General features: G+C 45.8%; 1 protein-coding gene across 1 annotated transcript in view; it reads right to left on the bottom strand.

Moving 5' to 3' along the window:
* Positions 1–13,764, bottom strand: part of Mxd1 (MAX dimerization protein 1) — a 20,467-nt gene extending 6,703 nt beyond the window's left edge. Inside the window, exons 1-3 of the mRNA XM_028762422.1 lie at positions 13,547–13,764; positions 13,145–13,244; positions 8,013–8,042 (exon numbers count right to left, since the gene is read on the bottom strand). Coding sequence (XP_028618255.1) covers positions 8,013–8,042; positions 13,145–13,244; positions 13,547–13,619 — 203 coding nt within the window. The 5' untranslated portion in view covers positions 13,620–13,764. The remainder of the gene's footprint in view (positions 1–8,012; positions 8,043–13,144; positions 13,245–13,546) is intronic.
* Between the last annotated feature and the right edge of the window lie 4,524 nt (positions 13,765–18,288).

Genomic DNA, 18,288 nt, shown 5'->3' with positions numbered 1-18,288 from the left:
AAACCAAACCAAACCAAACCAAACCAAACCAAACCAAACCAAACCAAACCAAACCAAACCAAACCAAAAACCAACTCAACATTAGTGGAGTGGGCAGGGTGGAGGTTGCTGTACCACTTAATTCCCATGTGACTTTGAACAAGCTTCCAAATTCCATGGTCTCAGTTTCCTTATCTGCAGAATGTGGGACAGAGAGGAGAGGGTCTGACACTTTGTATCCTTACACAAGGCTAGCAGATATGGACACACTGCTTCAGTCTTCTTCTCAAGCACCAGCAAGTTCAGGGTCCTCACAAGGCAGGGGTGACCAATAAAACACTCAGAGAGAATGGACAGCTTCTGTCCTTGAAAGATCTAGTAAACAAGCTAAGCCTTCTGTGGAAATACAGATATCGCTTATGTGGAAGGAAGATATGAACAAAGCATTTATAAGCTAGCAAGGGTAACGAGGTCCCTCTGAGGTCATGTGTCTCATGTGGCAGCAGGATCCAGGTCAGGAGGGAGGCATGTGCCTCACTTTCCAGGCTACAGGCTCTGGCATTCTGAAGCGCTCTCCCCGCCCCCCAAGGCCTTCACAAAGCAAAAGGTGGACTCAGACCTCGATGTACAGCCACATACACTCGGAGAGCTCACATCTCCTCCTAAAGCAGGAGAAACGGTACCATAGTTAGGAATGAAATTAAAACAACTTGGGAAAGACTGATGGGAAGAAAACTATCAAATATTGCTGAAGGACAGGAAAATCTAAGTGAATGGAAAAAATCTGCACATTCCTGGCGATGACCCTTCAAAGCAAGAATGCCAGCATGTTTCAAATTTAATACAAGTCCACAAAAACAAAATCCCAACAGTTTTCTTTTAATGTTGGAAAATTTGCCTAAACTTCATCTACAAGATCACGTGTGAGACGGCCAGCATTTTGGAAAAGGAGGAGGAGCTCGCAGCAGACACTGAACAGTTAGAAAGCTGTGGTGATTAAAGACAGCACTGGCATTGCAGCACATGTCAAGAGAGCAGAACAGATGCTCAGCTGAGAGCTGAATTCAGCAGACAAAACACAGTGCTGCAGATCCTGGATGCGTATGTAGGACCTGGCCTGGGAGTGGGAAGCCACCATCAAAACAAACCCAACAAATTAAAACCCAATTAGATTAAAGGTCTAAATGTAAAACATGCTCACATGCTGTGGTACTGTTAGTTTTTTTTTGTTTTTTTTTTTTTTTTTTTTTTTTTTTTTTTTTGGTTTTCGAGACAGGGTTTCTCTGTGAAGCCCTGGCTGTCCTGGAACTCACTCTGTAGACCAGGCTGGCCTCGAACTCAGAAATCCGCCTGTCTCTGCCTCCCAAGTGCTGGGATTAAAAGCGTGCACCACCACCGCCTGGCTGGTGAGAGAGCGGCGGTACTGTTAGTTTTGCTCAACTTTTCTCAGGCATGAAGGATGGAAAACCAAATTGCCAAGTGAGAGAGAAATGAGCCCAGGGCTAGCGGTGCTCACAAGCTAGTGATCTCTCTACCCAGGAACAACGTCAGTGTGAAGACTAACACTGCAGGCGGGAGCTCCAGACCCCAGTGCCCACCGGGCTTCTGGACTTAGAAACTGTCAAGTTCCTGTGTGTTTGTTAATACCTTTATCTTTTGTAGGGTCTAATGTTTAAATATGAATCCTACAACATGCTGAGCACTTGCTGGCCAAAGGGTGGACACCATGTGGCAAATGGTTAATTCTTCCACCCTTTATTCCCTTAAGAGTTTCTTAGGGGACTATAGTACTTCTTTCCTCCTGGATACTGGGGTGATGCTGGAGAAGAGTGAGTCCCTGCCTCAGAGACATTTAAAATTGGTCCCACCCAATGTTCCTGAATGGGTTCCCTTTGCCCTCTCGTTCACCCACAGGCCCTCCAAAGCTCCCTGCATGTGGCCTGATAATCTGCTTCCCTCTCTAACTGGGTCACACATACACTAAACTTTCTATGTGCCTAGTTCACTACTAAAAATAAAAAGACACCAAGTTTTCTGTTTCCCCTCAAGCACTGGACCCCACAGAGCATGCTGTGCCTGTCCAGGTTGATGGAGTGCTTAAGGCTGTGGCACCTGTGGGTGCTCAGGCTCCTTCAATAAAGCAGGATGCACTTCACCTTACTTAGCACTTTTTTTTTTTTCATTAGAAGGTACCTGTGATTTCTATCCAAAAAGGAGAGGGTAGGCCTTCAGTATTTTCTCTTCTACCATGCTGTGTGCACAGGCTTATTTAAATAGTACAGACCCTTTCCAGATCACTAGGTACACATAGGCTGTACAGTTGGAGGTCAGAAGAACCAAGTCTTACCAAGGAATCAAAGCCTTCTTGAGAGTGAGTAAAGGTCTCAACTGGTTTTGTGTTGAGAACAAAGCCTGTGAATTAAACAGACCGTCCAGGTGAGGACTGGAAGCCATGCTTTAGGAGATGGTACATTTCCTCCTTCTCTTCTACAGTGGTGTCTTGATCAAATGATGTAGTGATGCATCCCTAATGTGACTGAAGCCCTGGAAGAATCCTCATCACCATGTGGACAGATCTTTGTAGAAACAAAGATGGCGCACATATCCAGTGGCACAGAAACAACTGGGCCTCAGCTCCATGCAGAAGACATGAATGCTTACAAAAATAACAAATACGTAGTTGTGCCCTCTTAGTGTTTCCTTTCCAGGGTTTGATTTTAATACAAAATATATTCTAATGAGTACCTGCTAGGTTTATCTCACTCTGTGACTACTAATTCTGGCAATGAAGTCAGAGGTGCCCTCAGAGCCCCAGGCTGAGGGGCTGGAAGTTGGATAAGCAAACAACATAGGTCTCTTCCCCCAGACTCCAAAGGCAGATGGCATATACTCCATAGGTTAAGTGTGGAGGATAGTTCTAATGGCCCTGGACTTCAGCACACTGTCAGCAGAGCCTACATCTGCACACCAATGCCTATGGTGGATGGATGACCTCTTTGAATGAGGTCAAGGGTGCATAGAAATAGTGAGAGTAGCCAGTGTACACCATACTCACTCAGGCCCAGTGCAAACCACACCCAGGTCCAGTGCACAGCACGCCTGTGCCCTGTGTACAAAACACCCTGGCCCAGTGCACACCACACTCAGGCCTGATGTACACCACACCCAAGCCCAGTGCACACCACACCCTGGCCCAGTGCACACCACACCCTGGCCCAGTACACACCATGCCCAGGTCTCGTACACTCTATGCCTGACCCTTCTGATAGAAAGAGTCTGACCATTTGAAAAGTCAGAAACCCAGGAAAACAGTTCTAGGGACCTACAATCATCAGAAAATTCTCTGGGGAAACTACTGGAAAGGTTTCGCATGCCAGGCCAGACACCACTGAAATCCTTTTGGACAAATGAAAATATAGCACAGATCAAGGCTTTGAATTTCCACAGAGCACATATACAACCCTTTAGTCACGAGGTTAGAAGATACTGAATCTGGCAAATCCCACACCTGTAGCATCCCAGAAAACATGGGTGTCTGCTGTGGAACTGACTCCTGGCCCATTCACCACGGTTAGTGGGTTAGCACCTCCATGACTACAGGGCTTCCTGAAATGCTCTTACACCAAAGTAGTTCTCAGACAAGAGAGAGCAGAACCAACACATGGCACACAACAAGAAATAGAAAAGATTTCCGTGTTCCAAAGATCATCAACCTGTTAACTACAGGAACCAACAGCATCCAAAAAAACCTGTACAAACCCTGCACACGTTTTGAAAGAAATATGTAAGTTTTATGGGAAATGCGACAAAGCTTTGCTTTGCTTAGACAGAAAAGAGGTCTAAGTAAACTAAGAAACACACCAGGTCCTGGATAGAAAGACCTCGTAGCTTATTAACATATGTCCTAGAACTCACTCTGTAGACTAGGCTGGCTTCAAACTCAGATTTCTACCTGTCTCTGCTTCTTAAATGCTGGGATTAATGGTATACTCCATCACTGCCTGGCTTCAAATTATTCTTAAAGGTAATTTTATTGGAATTGCAGTTATAACTTTTGAAATCTTAAGAATTTGGGAGATGAGGAATTGGAGGACTGATTAAAAATATTTCAGAACTGGGCTCTGTGACAAGTAACCACAGTCCCAATATACAAAGGCTGAAGTAGGAAGCCACTCAACTTCAAGGCCAGTCTGGGCTATATAATTTTAGGACATCCTGGACTATACAGTAGTGAAGCTCTGTCTCAAAAAAGGAAAGAAAAATGGTCTTTAAAAACTGTGGCCACAGCCAGGCGGTGGTGGCGCACGTCTTTAATCCCAGCACTTGGGAGGCAGAGGCAGGCGCATTTCTGAGTTCAAGAGTTCGAGGCTAGCCTGGTCTACAGAGTGAGTTCCAGGACAGCCAGGGCTACACAGAGAAACCCTGTCTCGAAAAACCAACAAAACAAAACAAAAACAACAAACAAACAAACAAAAGAAAAACTGTGGCCACGAGGACTGGAGAGAAAGCTCAGTGGTGGAGTACTGGGTGCTCTTTTAAGAGGGCCCAGTTCAGTTCCAGCATTTATGCGGTACCTCAACACAACCATCTAATTCCAGTTCCAGGGATCTGACATCGTCTTCTGAACTCTGCAGGAACCGGGCACACATGTGGTGCACATACACACACATGCAGGTAAAATACCCATACATATACATTAAAACAAAAAAGTCTATAAAACAAGACAACAACAAAAGCCTTGGGTGTGAGCAGGAGTTAAGTACACACAGGGCAGCAGCCATCAGTGAGAATATTGGCTTCCTGAAGGCAAATGATAGCCTGGACAGTCACATGACAGATGTGCTATGTATGCATGTCCTTGATCCTGTGGAGCTGTAGGTGCTCAACAAACCCTGTCTCCATTCTACACATCTTGCTTTCTTCTTGTAGACTCCCCAAACTGGAGTTAAGGCTTGTTCTCAATGTCTAAGGTGCCACAGAAACCCAAGCGTATTCAACTCTGCAAAAAGCGGGGAAATCCCACCTTAGAATTTCTTTTTGGGTTGCTTTTATTTTGAGAGCCCTCACAATCTTTTTATATGTGGCTACGTGGAGTGAGGAACATTTAACTCAAGTTGGGTGACTGCTGGGTTTGAGCCCAGCATGGCATAAACTGGGCGTGGCAATGTACTCCTGTAATCTCAGCACCCCAGCAGGAGGATCAGAAATTCAAGGTCATCCTGGGCTATACAGGAAGTATGAAGCCAGCCTGGGATGTGTGTAACTCTGTCTTAAAAAAGGGGGGGGGGGGGGGGGGGAAGAGGCTCAAGTGTACTAGAGGCCGGTGGTGTGGTTTTCTTAAGAGCCAGCTACAAAAGCCAGGTAGCTTCTACAAGAGTAGCTACTGAACCCCAACTCAAGAATTTCCTAAACTAAGCAGGCCAACAGGAAGACAGGGAAGGGGCAAAAAAGTGTATCCTCTTCCTCTGAACTGCAGTAAGCAAGGTCTGGCTAAATTAAGCGATGGAGGCCTTACTTCCTTCCCTTTCAGACCACAGACTCTAAACCAGGCAAAGACTTGTTAGGACTCTGCAAGACCCAATTCCAAAAGGACCAGGAAGCAGGAAAGCAGAAACAATTACCGTCTCAAGCTAGACGAAGGGAAGATGGGAGCAGTCTGTGGTCTATGCTGCCAGCGATGACTGCAAGCCACCTTCTGGAACTCCATCTCCATGGCCCTTTGCATGCCACAGCAGCAGCCTTTTATGGAGTAACAAGGGATTTCTGAGCCCTTTTCATTAGACAGATTTGTCACTTCTGTGGCATGGGTCTGGTTGGTTTCACACTCAACTGTAAATTTGTCTAGTATCCAACACAGTGTTCAGGTCTTGGGCCACAGTAAGCAAAAACTAAACATCCCTGAACTACTTAAAACAACAACAACTACCCATGTACTCTTGTATGCACAGACACACAGACGACCCCCCTCTCTCAACATATGAACTGTGTAGCATTCTCAGAGAGGAAAAAGGCATAAAATAATGGAAGACCTGGGAGTCTTTGCTCAAAGGATGCAATCTGTTTTTCCTTTGCAGTGCTGGGATGGAACCCAAGACTGTGGTGCATGCCAGGCATGCACTCCACCACGAAGCCCTGGCCTAAAGGGCTGAAACTGGATAATACAAATAAATGCCTACATAAAAGGTCTGAAAGAAGAACTTGAGGTAGACACAGGAGAGACTCTAAAAATGAAGAAAGGAGGCCATAACTATCATCTTCTACCCAAAGAACATTCTGAATTCCTAGTTACTGATGTGTAAACCCCAAAAGCATAAAGGTAACTCTGACTTTAACAGCAAGCCACAGTCATGGAGCATTGAACAGGCGAGAAGGCCCAAATGTCACACTCACTGGAAATCCTGCAAGGGAACAGAGCTGTTGGCTTGATTTTCTTCCCAGTTTCTGCCTGCCTGGTAAGGGTCTGGTCTGTCTTTTCTTGGGTGAAACTTAAAACCCAATACCGACCCAACCTTCAGAGTCAGGGTCCTTTAAGAGGGTTTGGGGGAATCAGGGCCATCATCACAGTAGACCTTCCTGTTTCTACAGGACTCCTCCCATGTGGGTGGGTGGCCTGCATCTCAAGAGCATGAATGCTCAGGGGACACAATGAAGCAATTCCATGGTCTCAATCCAGCTACGTGAGAGTCACCTAGAGAGCTTCTGAAGAATTCTAGTGCAGAGCCTCAGCCCAGAGCTAGTGAGTCTAAGTCGCTACACGAGGGCTGAGGCACTGTTTGTTTTAAAGCTCCTCAAAGAATTACAGCATCATAGAGGCCTGTACTTATGTTTGCTTTTTGGCTTCTTTTTTTCCTTTAAAGAAGTCTTTACACCCGTCTGTAGCTGCATATGCCTTTAATCCCTCTGGAGGCAGAAGTAGGCAGATCTATGTAAGTTCAAGGCCAGCCTGGTCTACAGAGCAAGTTCTAGAGCAGCTAGGGCTACACAGAAACACTGCTTCAAAAAACCAAAACACAAAACCCAAACCAACCAACCAACCAACAAGCGGACAAACCAACCAACCAACCAACCAGCCAACCAACCAACCAACCAACCAAAAAAGTATCTTTACTGAAGCTGGGAGATTAGCTTTAAATCCTTCATGGAGAAGGACAGTTGTGACTGGAGCGTAGGGACCTGGCACAGCGCTGGTCATAAGGAGACAGGGCGGGCACACAGGACTTCGCTGCACTTGACTTACCTTTGTACATGTACATTTTTCCCATTAACATTTTATTTTATAGACTCAGTAGAAATAAACTCTGCCCCAGAAAACACACATATATTATGTATAATGCATCCAAGATATTTTTAAAAATTACTAAAAGTTTTGCTGGTGAGTCTCAAGTGCAGCAGAGCTGAGAACTTCTAGGCAGTGCTACTGAAGGGCAGACAAGTTGATCTGGAAACTAAAGGTTTCTGTTCAGGAGCAGCAGCAGTCCAGGAGAGTCGGTTGTGCTGGGGCAAGGTGAGGCACAGGGTTCCAGGCACAGACAGTACGTGGACCTCTGCTCGCCATCCTCTCTATGTTCCACATGCACAGCCGCCTGGACTAAGACTCCTCATTCATGCGGTAACTGCAGGTGTGCATGTATGTGCACACACGGTGCATATTCATATACATGTGACTAAAGCAGTGCTGCAGAGAGAACCCAAGTGTGCACACTTCATTGTCTGTGGGAGTCACCAGAAGGTATTCCCTAGGAGTGCGTGGGGGAGGGGAAGCAAGTGCTTCATCTGCCAGTGCTTCATCATGGCCACCACTGGTTAGAGGCTTTGAGTGAACTCCCAACTCAGGGCTCTCCATTGGGAACGGGGGTGGGGGTGGAAGGATTGAAAATGTGATGAGAAATATGGGTGAAATTCCCAGAGCACCTCCTCCAAAGTCCCCCCAGACTCCCAGAGCACCTCCTCCAAGGTCCCCCCAGATTCCCAGAGCACCTCCTCCAAGGTCCCCCCAGATTCCCAGAGCACCTCCTCCAAGGTACCCCACTCACCTGTTCTTCTCCATCTCATTGTGAGTTGATCTGAAAGAGGAGCAAGAAAATACGATTACTTTTGTCTTTCAAAAATAATCAATTGTCTTTTTTTTCTTTCTTTAATTATTCTTGTCTTAAACAGTGATTTCAAGTTGGGCTGTCACTGTTAATCCCAGCACTCGGGAGATAGAAGCAGGTGAACTTTTGAGAGTTCAAGTCCAGACTGGTCTACATAGTGAGTTCCAGGACAGCTAGACTTAGTGAGACTCTCAAAAAACAAAAGTGACTTCAACACCAACCAAACTGAACTTCTGTGTGAATATGCATCCATATGTGTGCATGTGTATGTGTGTGTGAGTGTGTTTTTCATCTTATTTTCTGAGATAGAGGCTTCTCAATGAACCTCAAGCTCTGTTTGGCTAGACTGGTGGTTAGAGAGCCCCAGAGATCTGTTTCTATAGCCACTGTGCTGGGTCAGAGATGTGTGCTCCCATGTCTGAGTTTTACATAAATGTTGGGGACTCATGATTGTGCTGTAAGCACATTACCTACAGAGCTATCTCCCTAACCCCCATTTTAACTTTTTTCCACAAAGTTGATAGGAGAAGGTAGATAAGCAGGGGCAGGGTTGGGGGATAGGGGATAGGGGTTCCCTGGGTTTTTCTAAAGGAGTCTACTTGGGGAGTCAGATAAGTGTTTAAAATATAGTTCAAGGGCTGGAGAGATGGCTCAGTGATTAAGGGCATTTGGTGTTCTTTCAGAGAACCAGGGTTCTATCCCTATTACCTACACAGCAGCTCACAACTGTCTGTAACTCCAATTTTCCAGAGGATCTGACCCTTTCTTCTAATCTCTGTGGGCACCAGCTATATATAAGATGCACATGACATACATGCATGCAAAACACTCATATTCATTAAAAAATAAAATAAATATAAAAAAATATAATTTAAGGAACTCCAGTGACTTATTAAGAGGCATGCAGCCTTTTGTAAAGAGGAAGAGGGTCACTTACAAAACACACTTGTACAGTGTGATGTGCACTGGAGTTGCATAACACCATGAAGCTTTGTCTAGGTTATCTGTCAAGTCATGGGGGTGGCATCATAACCCCATCCTACCTCCTAGGAGCAGCATATACTAATACATGATGCTGTGTGGTTACAACCTCCTATTTTAACTGTTAAGATAAATTGTGCCCCCCAATTCAGCCCCCTGAATTAAATGCCTCATGCACAACCTCCAGAAAGATGCTGCTGCCTTACTGCAGTGAGGTAAAGCAGGGGTTTGCAAATTCAACACGAAGGCAGCAGTCTGGTAAAAGCAGGAGTTGTGATGAAAAAAGTCCAGCTTTGGCCTCTCTGGTATTGTAAATGAAATAATTGCACTATCTCGTCCTTGGTTAACCCCTCTGCTAAATGGGAATACAAATACTTGCCAATAATCTAGTAAAGAAGCACGGATCAATGCACCCACACACACACACATAAACAAAATGTAATAAAGACAACCTTTTCTTCTATGAGGCCCTGGAGATTGCTCTGTCCATGAGAAAAGACACATGAGAAATAGTGCTGGCTTTAAGCTTTGTCTCTAGGACCTCCAAACTAGTCTTTGGTTCACTAGGCTCTTCGTCAGTCTTCCGGTTTACACCCTTCATGGCAAGGCAGGGACGAATCAAACATATGGCTTTAAACATGTGATATTTTATCTTTAGCTGAGAATTCTAAGTTCCAAGTCTAATGGATAAAAGTGGTTAAGATTTTCCTGCTTAACTACAGAGGCACCATCCCTGATGCAGACAGCTGGGGGGAGAAGGAGCACCAGGGTACTCCTACCAACACTTTCTGGATTCTTTGAAGAGCTACAGAAAGACAAACTGGTGATTTTTATCTGTATTTTAAAAATGCCGAATCTCCAAGACAAACTTTATCTACAATCCTGTAGGGAGCGTTAACTCTTTCCAATTTTTAACTCAAGTTTTAGAAATTACAGGTTTTATTGATTTCTTAAAAGTGTTGAACATGTGGTGCCTTTTAAAGGGGACGGTCATCTAGTAGGTGTAAGTGAAGTGTGCTTTCGAGGCTTGCTGAAACTGAGTTAGTCATTAATAAGAAGCAGCCAGCCCCACTGAAGGGTGAGCACTGAGGTTTTAATTAAGGCATGGGAGAACGCAGATACCTTCCTGTGTCAAACCATGTTCCATGCAATCCCCGAGGACTCGCTAACTCTGGGTGGCCAATAAGGTCAATCTTACTCTAGAGCAGCAAACCCCAATAAAACAATAACTCAGTCAAATGCAGCATGTTAAAAAGGCTCCTCACGTCAGGCCGGCGTCACAGGCACTCCTTATAAAACAGTGCAGTGACCAAGTTCCCGACTTCCTCTTTCACATCAGTGGCACAGCTTGTTTCACACACGTTAACAAAATATACTTCTGAAAAATAGCACAGACTGAGACATGTGTACACAGTTCCAAGTACTTAAGCTGAGGCAGGAAGGTCGATGGAACCCAAGAGTTAGGGGGTAGCCATGGGCAATGCGCAACACTTTCACCTGGTTTTCTTTCTTTAGCATGGGGATTGAATCCAGGGCCTCATACATGCTAGACAGGCACTTTACCACTGGGGTACAGCTTGTGCCCCGAGCTGTTTTTCTTTAAAAACAACAGCAAACAAAACCAAGAAAAACAAACTCTCCATTTCAATTCTAAATATTAACTAAATGATCTTAAAAACCGAAAGAAAGATCCTATCTTTCAATCCAGTCATTATCTGGATAATTCCAAAGCAACTGACATTCAGTACACTCTTTCTTTCTCTTTCTTTCTTTCTTTCTTTCTTTCTTTCTTTCTTTCTTTCTTTCTCTCTCTCTCTCTCTCTCCCTCCCTTCCTTCCTTCCTTCCTTCCTTCCTTTCTCTCTCTCTCTCTCTCTCTCTCTCTCTCTCTTTCTTTCTTTCTCTTTCTTTACTCTATCTTTCCAAGCAGTTTTAAAACAAACTGCATTTCTGTTCCCAAGAAGTTTGATATTATGGGTGAATCTTATTTTTATTTGTTCAAAGCAACGTATTCCCTTAGACTCCACAAGCAAAGAACATAATATTTTAACCTGAATATGAACATGTTACTTTTTCAAGAGTTCTGTGAACTAGGAGTTTCTCCCTGGCCTTCTCATTTCACATTTATGATCTCGTGGCCCTGGGCAGAAGGATGACTGTAACTGACACGCAACTACTCTCTGATGGCACTCTCCTCCTCAGGTGAGGGATGTGCCAGCAGCCATGGAAGCAAGCGATCATGCCTACATAAAATTACCTGCTCAGACTTTAATCCTAGACTGCGAGGGACCCTACAGCACTGCCTGCATCACAGCCATTCACTGGTAGGGAAGTACATGAGCAGCTTCGACAGACCTGTCTCTAAGAATGGAAAGCAAGTCTCTTAACAGAAGGGCTTACAGCTTTTCCAAAACTCAGGTACTAGAGCCACTTTCAGGAGTGCTGTAGGCTAAACACAAGAGAAGGACTCTAGTACTTGGCTTAGCATTTTTAGCTCTCAGGATTTCTTAATCATCTTCTGGGACTAAGTCACTTCAGCAATGCCTTTCTACTCCTCATTCCTCAGCACCCACAGCAACCTTCCTACAAAGTAGGAAAAACTAGTGTTAAGGTATTAGAGCCTAAGACTGGTAAAGCGGACAATTCCTCCCAGCTCAGGAGTGGTAGTAATAATTGCAAAAGTGGGATACACTAATACAGAGACAACAGATAACCACCAAGCCTTTGAAGTCCTTCTGTTACAAAGGCAGCAGAGCCCTTTCTGATGCCGCTGTCTGACTCATGTCAGTGTGCTCACGCTCCTCCTCTAAGGCTCCAGTGCCCTGTGCAGTGCGGCTGACTACCACCACCAGGCTGTGCTAGATGAGAGGACAAGGAAAACCCACCAGGTAATTACCAGGTCAGGTCCACCCTTCCGGTGCCTTAGTCAGGAGTGTGGCCAAGTGTGCTGCTCAGTTCTGTGATCTCAACACTAAGGACTAGGAACGGGTGAACCAAGGACAAGGTGGGTGAATTTCAGGCGTGAGTGGAAACTTCCTGGGGTTTAGTGGTCTGTATTAAACCACAGAGGCTATACATATAGTGCTTGTGGGAAGTTATTCATGAGGGGGAGGGATTAGGATTCTAAATTGATGAAAATGTCAATTATTTTAGCTGATAGGCATGAAAGACATAATTGAATAGCCCTAGATATGCAGAGTGCTACCAACTCGTTAGTGATGTTGCTTTTGTTTTCTGAGACAGGGTCTCACTGTGTCGCCTTGGCTGATATGGAATTCCCTAGGTAGACCAAGCTGGCTTCTAACTCACAGAGATCCACCTGCCTGAGTGCTCCTGAGAGTTGGGATCAAAGCTGTGCACCATCATGCCCAGATACAACTAGTATTTTAAGAGTAAGGAGGGGGACATAGGTAGAGTAACAGAGATGAAATGTTATTGTGGACTAGAGACTGTGAGTTCCCAGCCATTAACTAAACACTGTGATGAAATTCACAGCTTTTGAGAACTATAAGGTAATCTGTGAGGCTACCAGGAAAAGGCTGCAACTGCTGGCATCTTAATGTAACATGCATCTTCTCCCAGAAGTGGGTTCTAACCTCAATCACTCTGCTCAGCCATCAGGAAGAGAGGTCACGATTGGGTTATTAGACAACTACTGCATTTAATGTACATTTTAAATATAAATTTCTACCACCTGTGTCAGGCCAGATACTTCCTTTATAAAATCTCTATAACAAGCAAAATCAACTGATAACATGCCACGTTTTGAATGAAAGGAAACGTGGAAACTCTGTCACTTGTAAGGCAGGCAAAAGTAGTGACCCTGCTGCTCGTCCCCGAGTGGAGCTTCCACAGAGCTTTGTTTTGTTCAGAGGGTAAAAAGTAGAATTAATTTTGCTTTAAAAAGTCATAATGAAATGTAAAACATTCCTACTTTTCTCCTCAGTTTCCTCAACTTAAAAAGAAGGGCTGCTTGGCACCATGTGGGGATTACTGAACCCTCTATGTATCTGTAGGGCTAGAATCCTGTAAGTCAACTAACAATCAGTCTTGGTCGTTTTAGTTACAGAGAAGGGGAACATTGAACAGTTACCTGCTACTGGTGCTGTTCTTCTTGGGCTTGTTCCTCCGTTTGAAGGCATCTCTGTCCTTGCTACTGTATGGCAACATGGAGGCATACCCATGTTCAGCTTCTAAAAAACCGAGGGGTCCCGTTAATAAGTGGGCCCAGAGCATCTGACACCCTGTCCCCGCGTCCGTCTGTCTGTCGGAGTCCGGGACACTGGGCGGGCGCAGGCAGGCGGAATTCTGAGAACAATGCCTGCTCTTTCCTGGCGTGGACGCCCTCGGTTCGGAGCAGGTGTGGAAGGTTCCAGCTGCTCGCCGCCCCCCGCGCTCGGCTTTTGGGGCGCGGGCCCGGGGGTTGGCGCTCGCGGCCGGCCCGCGCCCCAACCACCCCAGCGGCCGCCCGCCCGGCCCGCAGCCCGCCGTGCACCTCTCTCCCGCCGCTCCAGGTAGTCGGCCGCCTCCAGCAGCAGCTGGATGTTCATCCCGACGGCTGTCGCCATCCTGCACCCGGCGGGCCGCCTCTCCGTGCCCGCGGACCGCCGGCTGGGAACACCGAGGAGCCGCCGCGCTGGCCAGCCAGGAGGGGCAGCGATGGGACAGCACAGAGCCCGGAGCCCAGCCGCCACCGCCGAGTGTTTATCCCGACTCGCCGCCGCCCGCCCCCGGCCCCGTCCCTTGACAGGCCCGCGGCGGCGGCGTGCCTCATTGGGCCGCCCGCGGCCCGGCCCGCCCCCGCCCCTCCGCGATTGGGGAAGTGCCTGCGGCCCCGCCCCAGGAGCTCGCTTCTCCCGCCGGTTGGCCGGGCTTGACAAGGCCCGGGCTCCGCCCCCAAAGTCCCATTGGCTACAGGACTCGCAACTCCGCCTCGTGCTTCTGCCTGCCTCCCATTGGCTCCACGCCGACAGCCGGGCCCCCTTGGGCTCTGCTGGTATTGGGCAAATACAGTATAGGGAATGCCGCTGCGCCCGCGCTTCATTGGCCTAATCCTCGGAAACCTCCCGGCTACGATGACGTCACCGCTCTGCCCAAGCAGCGGCCCACTCCCGGGCCGCTGATTGGCTACAAGGCAGGAGGGCAGGGCGGGCCCCCGCCCACTGGCCGCCGACCTGTTGCCCACTGTCTCCGGGGAGAACTTCAGGCCTAGCTGGGGTCCTCAGCAGATGGTGGCACCTAGCTCCCACTCCAGGGATTGGGGGAAAACAGCCGACTCCCCTATACCACACTCGCACCGAGTGACCCGGTGCATAGAGAGTAAGGCTGAACCCGAGGCCGTCCCTTCCATCCCAGAGGTAAACACTCCATGCAGAGCAGGCCTCTCCGAGGCCACAAACTGTGCTCCACTGGCACCTACAGGAAAGCTCACTCTGTAAACGCAAGTCCTTGAGCATCGCGATTTTTTAAATGAGAGCTTATTCGAGACCTATTATAGTACAATGTCAACATATCCAATTTAAAAGGCAGGAATAAAGCTAAAGGGTAAGAAATCTGAAAATTGAAATGAGCAGGGTATTTTTAAATAAAACGTATTAGTGTTGTCAGTATACAGTTTTAGCTCTCTTTGTATGCATATGTCAGGTAATCTACCTAGAGCATTCTCATCCTTCAGGACAACCCCTAGAGTTGTCTTCCTTAGCTACATTTTCACATGAAGAAAGAGGATCAGAGACAAATAACTTTCCTGTTTCCCCTTAGCTTGGAGAAAGACCTGAACCCACAGGTTCTCATCCACAACTGCCCAGGCAATCCTCTGACTTACAGTTATACAAAAACAAAACAAAACAAAACAAAACAAAACGATCCCAACAACAATAACAACAACCAAATGGCAGGTATACAGAACTGCAGACAGCCACAGAACAAAATTCCAAACAACGTAACAGATTTGGGTGCGATGGAGAGGCAATGTTGCCTGGCATGTCCAAGGATCCAATCAAGGGCTCTATGCTGACACACATACCGAAGGCAGGTATTCATGAGGGCATGAAACTTGGAGATAAGAATGGGGAAAAAAAACCACTTGGAATATTTTAAAATTGTATGCTGTTTGTTAAATACGGGTAAAAACTAAAGTATCCCATGCAACTATGAAAGTAATCAACTTAATATTCATAAAATGCTTTGTTTCAGCCATTTTTAACATCTTGGGTTTTACACCTTCATATTTCCTCCCAAGTTTACTGTGAATATGTGACATCTTTTCAGTCTTCCCTTCCTGGTCTCAGCAATTTATTTCAACTCAGTCCTATTTCAGGATCATAATTCTACCCCTACAGTCACTCTAACAGAAAAGCCACAAATTTCTTTTTAAAAGGGTGGTCAGTGTTTGAAACCCAAGCCAGAGAGAATAAATAAAGCAAGTAAGTTAAGCACCAACAAGTCTAAATTCAACTCCAAACAAAAATACCGAATTACATAAACACCAGAGAGTAAGACTAAGAAATATGGCAATTTCCTTTCCTGGTGGCAAGAAATGAATTCCTTACACCAAGACTTGACTTTAGGAACAGGGTATCTGGCACCATCTACTGGCAGTGAGGCAGTAAGTGGAAAACAAAGGGTGCTCCAGCTCAGTCCTCTCCTACAACCCAAACATGGGATCAGTCACTATGGAAGCAGGAACTGGTAAGTAGGCCTTGCCTCTCAAATAAGAGAGTTCTAAGATGTGTGGGACCCAGCTCTATGGCAAGAGTTTAATACAAACGCTGCATGTGATAGCACAAGAAAGGTGCTTTTCAGCATGCAAGATACAACTAGGAACTGAGTAGTTAAATGGAGAAACACAAATGTATGACATGGTTATGTAGTCTCTCAGTCCACAGTCTGGTTCTCTCCCTCCCATGGCTCCAGTTGGGTAGAAGATCATTGCCAATGCTGAGCTCATCTCATATGGAACCCAAGGGGCTGCTTTGTGGAGCACCTCAGAACTTGATCGTCCACAGCACTCAACTGCCTGAAAGGCATAAGGCTGTGGGAATTAAAACCCTCTTCACAACCAAGTTTATAAAACCACTATGAAATGAAGTTTGTCTTCTATGTTTTTGAGGAATTAATGTCATTTTTTGGTGTAGCAAATATCCAAATAGGACTTTTCGGCTTTAAAATCAATTCTTTGCTGCTGTCACTTCAAACACTTCAATACCATGGCTTCTCTCATTATGACATTAGGCTCTTCAAAACTTCTAATAAAGAAACACACACACACACACGTATATTCATTCACGCACAGATTGTATTGCACAGGACACAGAAGAGGGTAGCGGAGTTCTTTCAAGGTAGATTTAACTTACACAGGCACAGAAAGCTCTACAAGGCTCCGTATTAATTCTAGTTGTAAAATTATCTCTACATGTTATTTGTTAAAAAAAAAAAAAAGACAAAGCAGGGTCTGGTAAAGCACAACTGTAACCCCAACACTCAGCACTCAGCACTGGGGCAGGCAACAGGTCTGTGACTTCTATATAAAAGGGGATTAGGGCTGCAGAGCAGGCTTAGCGGCTAAGAGGATGCTAGCTCTTGCATAGGACCTGGGTTTAGTTCCCAGCACCCACATCAGGTGGCTTACAACAGTCTGTAACTTCAGTTCCAGGTGACCTGATGCCGCTCTGGTCTCTGCATACACATGAGGCACATACAGAAAAGCAGTCACATATACATAAATATAATGTAGAAATCAGCAACTTTTAAAAAGGGAATCAGTCTTATCTCAATTAATGACTAAAATACTTTCCAAAACCAAAAGACAAATACCAGAAGTTGCGCAGTGAGAAAGCTGATAGCACTACATTCCAATTCAAAAGGCACCAGGCGCTCCATGGGGCTGGGGTGACAGCAGCAACACGGCAAGCCCCACTTCTCAGAATGAAAGAGCCAGTTGGTAAGCATGGAGGACCTAAGCTTGTGCTAGGTGCAGTGAAGGAAAGCAGAGAGGCGGGCATGGAGAACAGGTATATATTCCAACACTGCAGGGAATGGACAAGCTTCACTATCAGCCCAGTACTTGTATTTTTACATAGACAGGCCAGGGAATTGAGAATAAACATGTGTTCACGGTAGCTGGGTGTAGTGGTGCACAGCTTTAGGCCCAGCACTGGGGAGGCAGAGGCAGGCAGATCTCCTATGCGTTTAAGTTCTAGGACTGCTAGGCAACAGAGAAAGAGTCTGTCTCAATAAATAAATAAATAAATAATAAAATATGTGTTTATATAAAAGTGTACTAATATCCATGGAATATTTTTCACAAAAGCAAAAGCATCCTAAATGCCATCTGCTGTTGCTGAAGTATAAGCAAAAACAAGGTATAACCTGAGAACAGAATATTAGTGAGTTGCAAAAAAGGAAGGGGACACCAATACAAGTCAGTGTGGATGACACCGAGTGAAAGCAGCCAGATGAAACAGCACATGACTCCACTTATAACAAACACTCACAGTCCGCACATACTAGAGACACAGCATGTGTTAGTGACTTGAGGGAGGAGGGCTGGGGATAGAGTATTAAGAGAGTTCAGGGTTTCTTTGGTTGGATGATGAAAAGACTCTAGAGGTGAAGATGAATGCCTGCCTAACTGAACACACTAAAACTACTGTCATCTTTAATAGAGTATGTTTTATGAGCTATGAATCCTAACTCAATAGAGAGAAGGAACATGAGCACATCTAGAGGAGAGGGAACATTCCAGAGGAAGAAAAAGAAAGTGGAAAAACTAACCTGGCCTCAAAGAACAGCAATGAGCACAGTAGATGTATTTGGATGTGCCCAAGTGCAGTGAGCTAGGGTGTGCGTACAGATCACACAGGACTTGTGTGCTTTACACATGGAAACTGCAGCAACACGGACTCCATTCTAACAGTATCACTGAAACCAGGGGAACATGCAGTGATACTTGCTGTTGGGTGGAGAGTAAAGAGGCAACAAGAGTAGAAAGAGGGGACTTATCTGGAGCTTCTGCAGCAATACAGACAAGAGCACACATTTGGACTTATAAGCTTGGTGGTGGTAAGCAACGGCCAAATAAATGTCAAAGGGATTTCCCAGTCAATCAGATACAGAGCATAAAAGAGGTTGAGGATGACCCCAAAATTTGACTGAAGGAGTAAATGAAACAGCTGTCTACTAAAATGGGAAGCCTAAGGAAAGAGTGCAGGAAGGAAGCAAGGGCTCTCATATTTG

Source organism: Grammomys surdaster, unplaced genomic scaffold, assembly GCF_004785775.1.
Source record: "Grammomys surdaster isolate TR1022 unplaced genomic scaffold, NIH_TR_1.0 133, whole genome shotgun sequence".
NCBI lineage: Eukaryota > Metazoa > Chordata > Mammalia > Rodentia > Muridae > Grammomys > Grammomys surdaster.
Note: the sequence above shows the minus strand (reverse complement) of the source record. Positions and strands in the feature narration are given on the sequence as shown.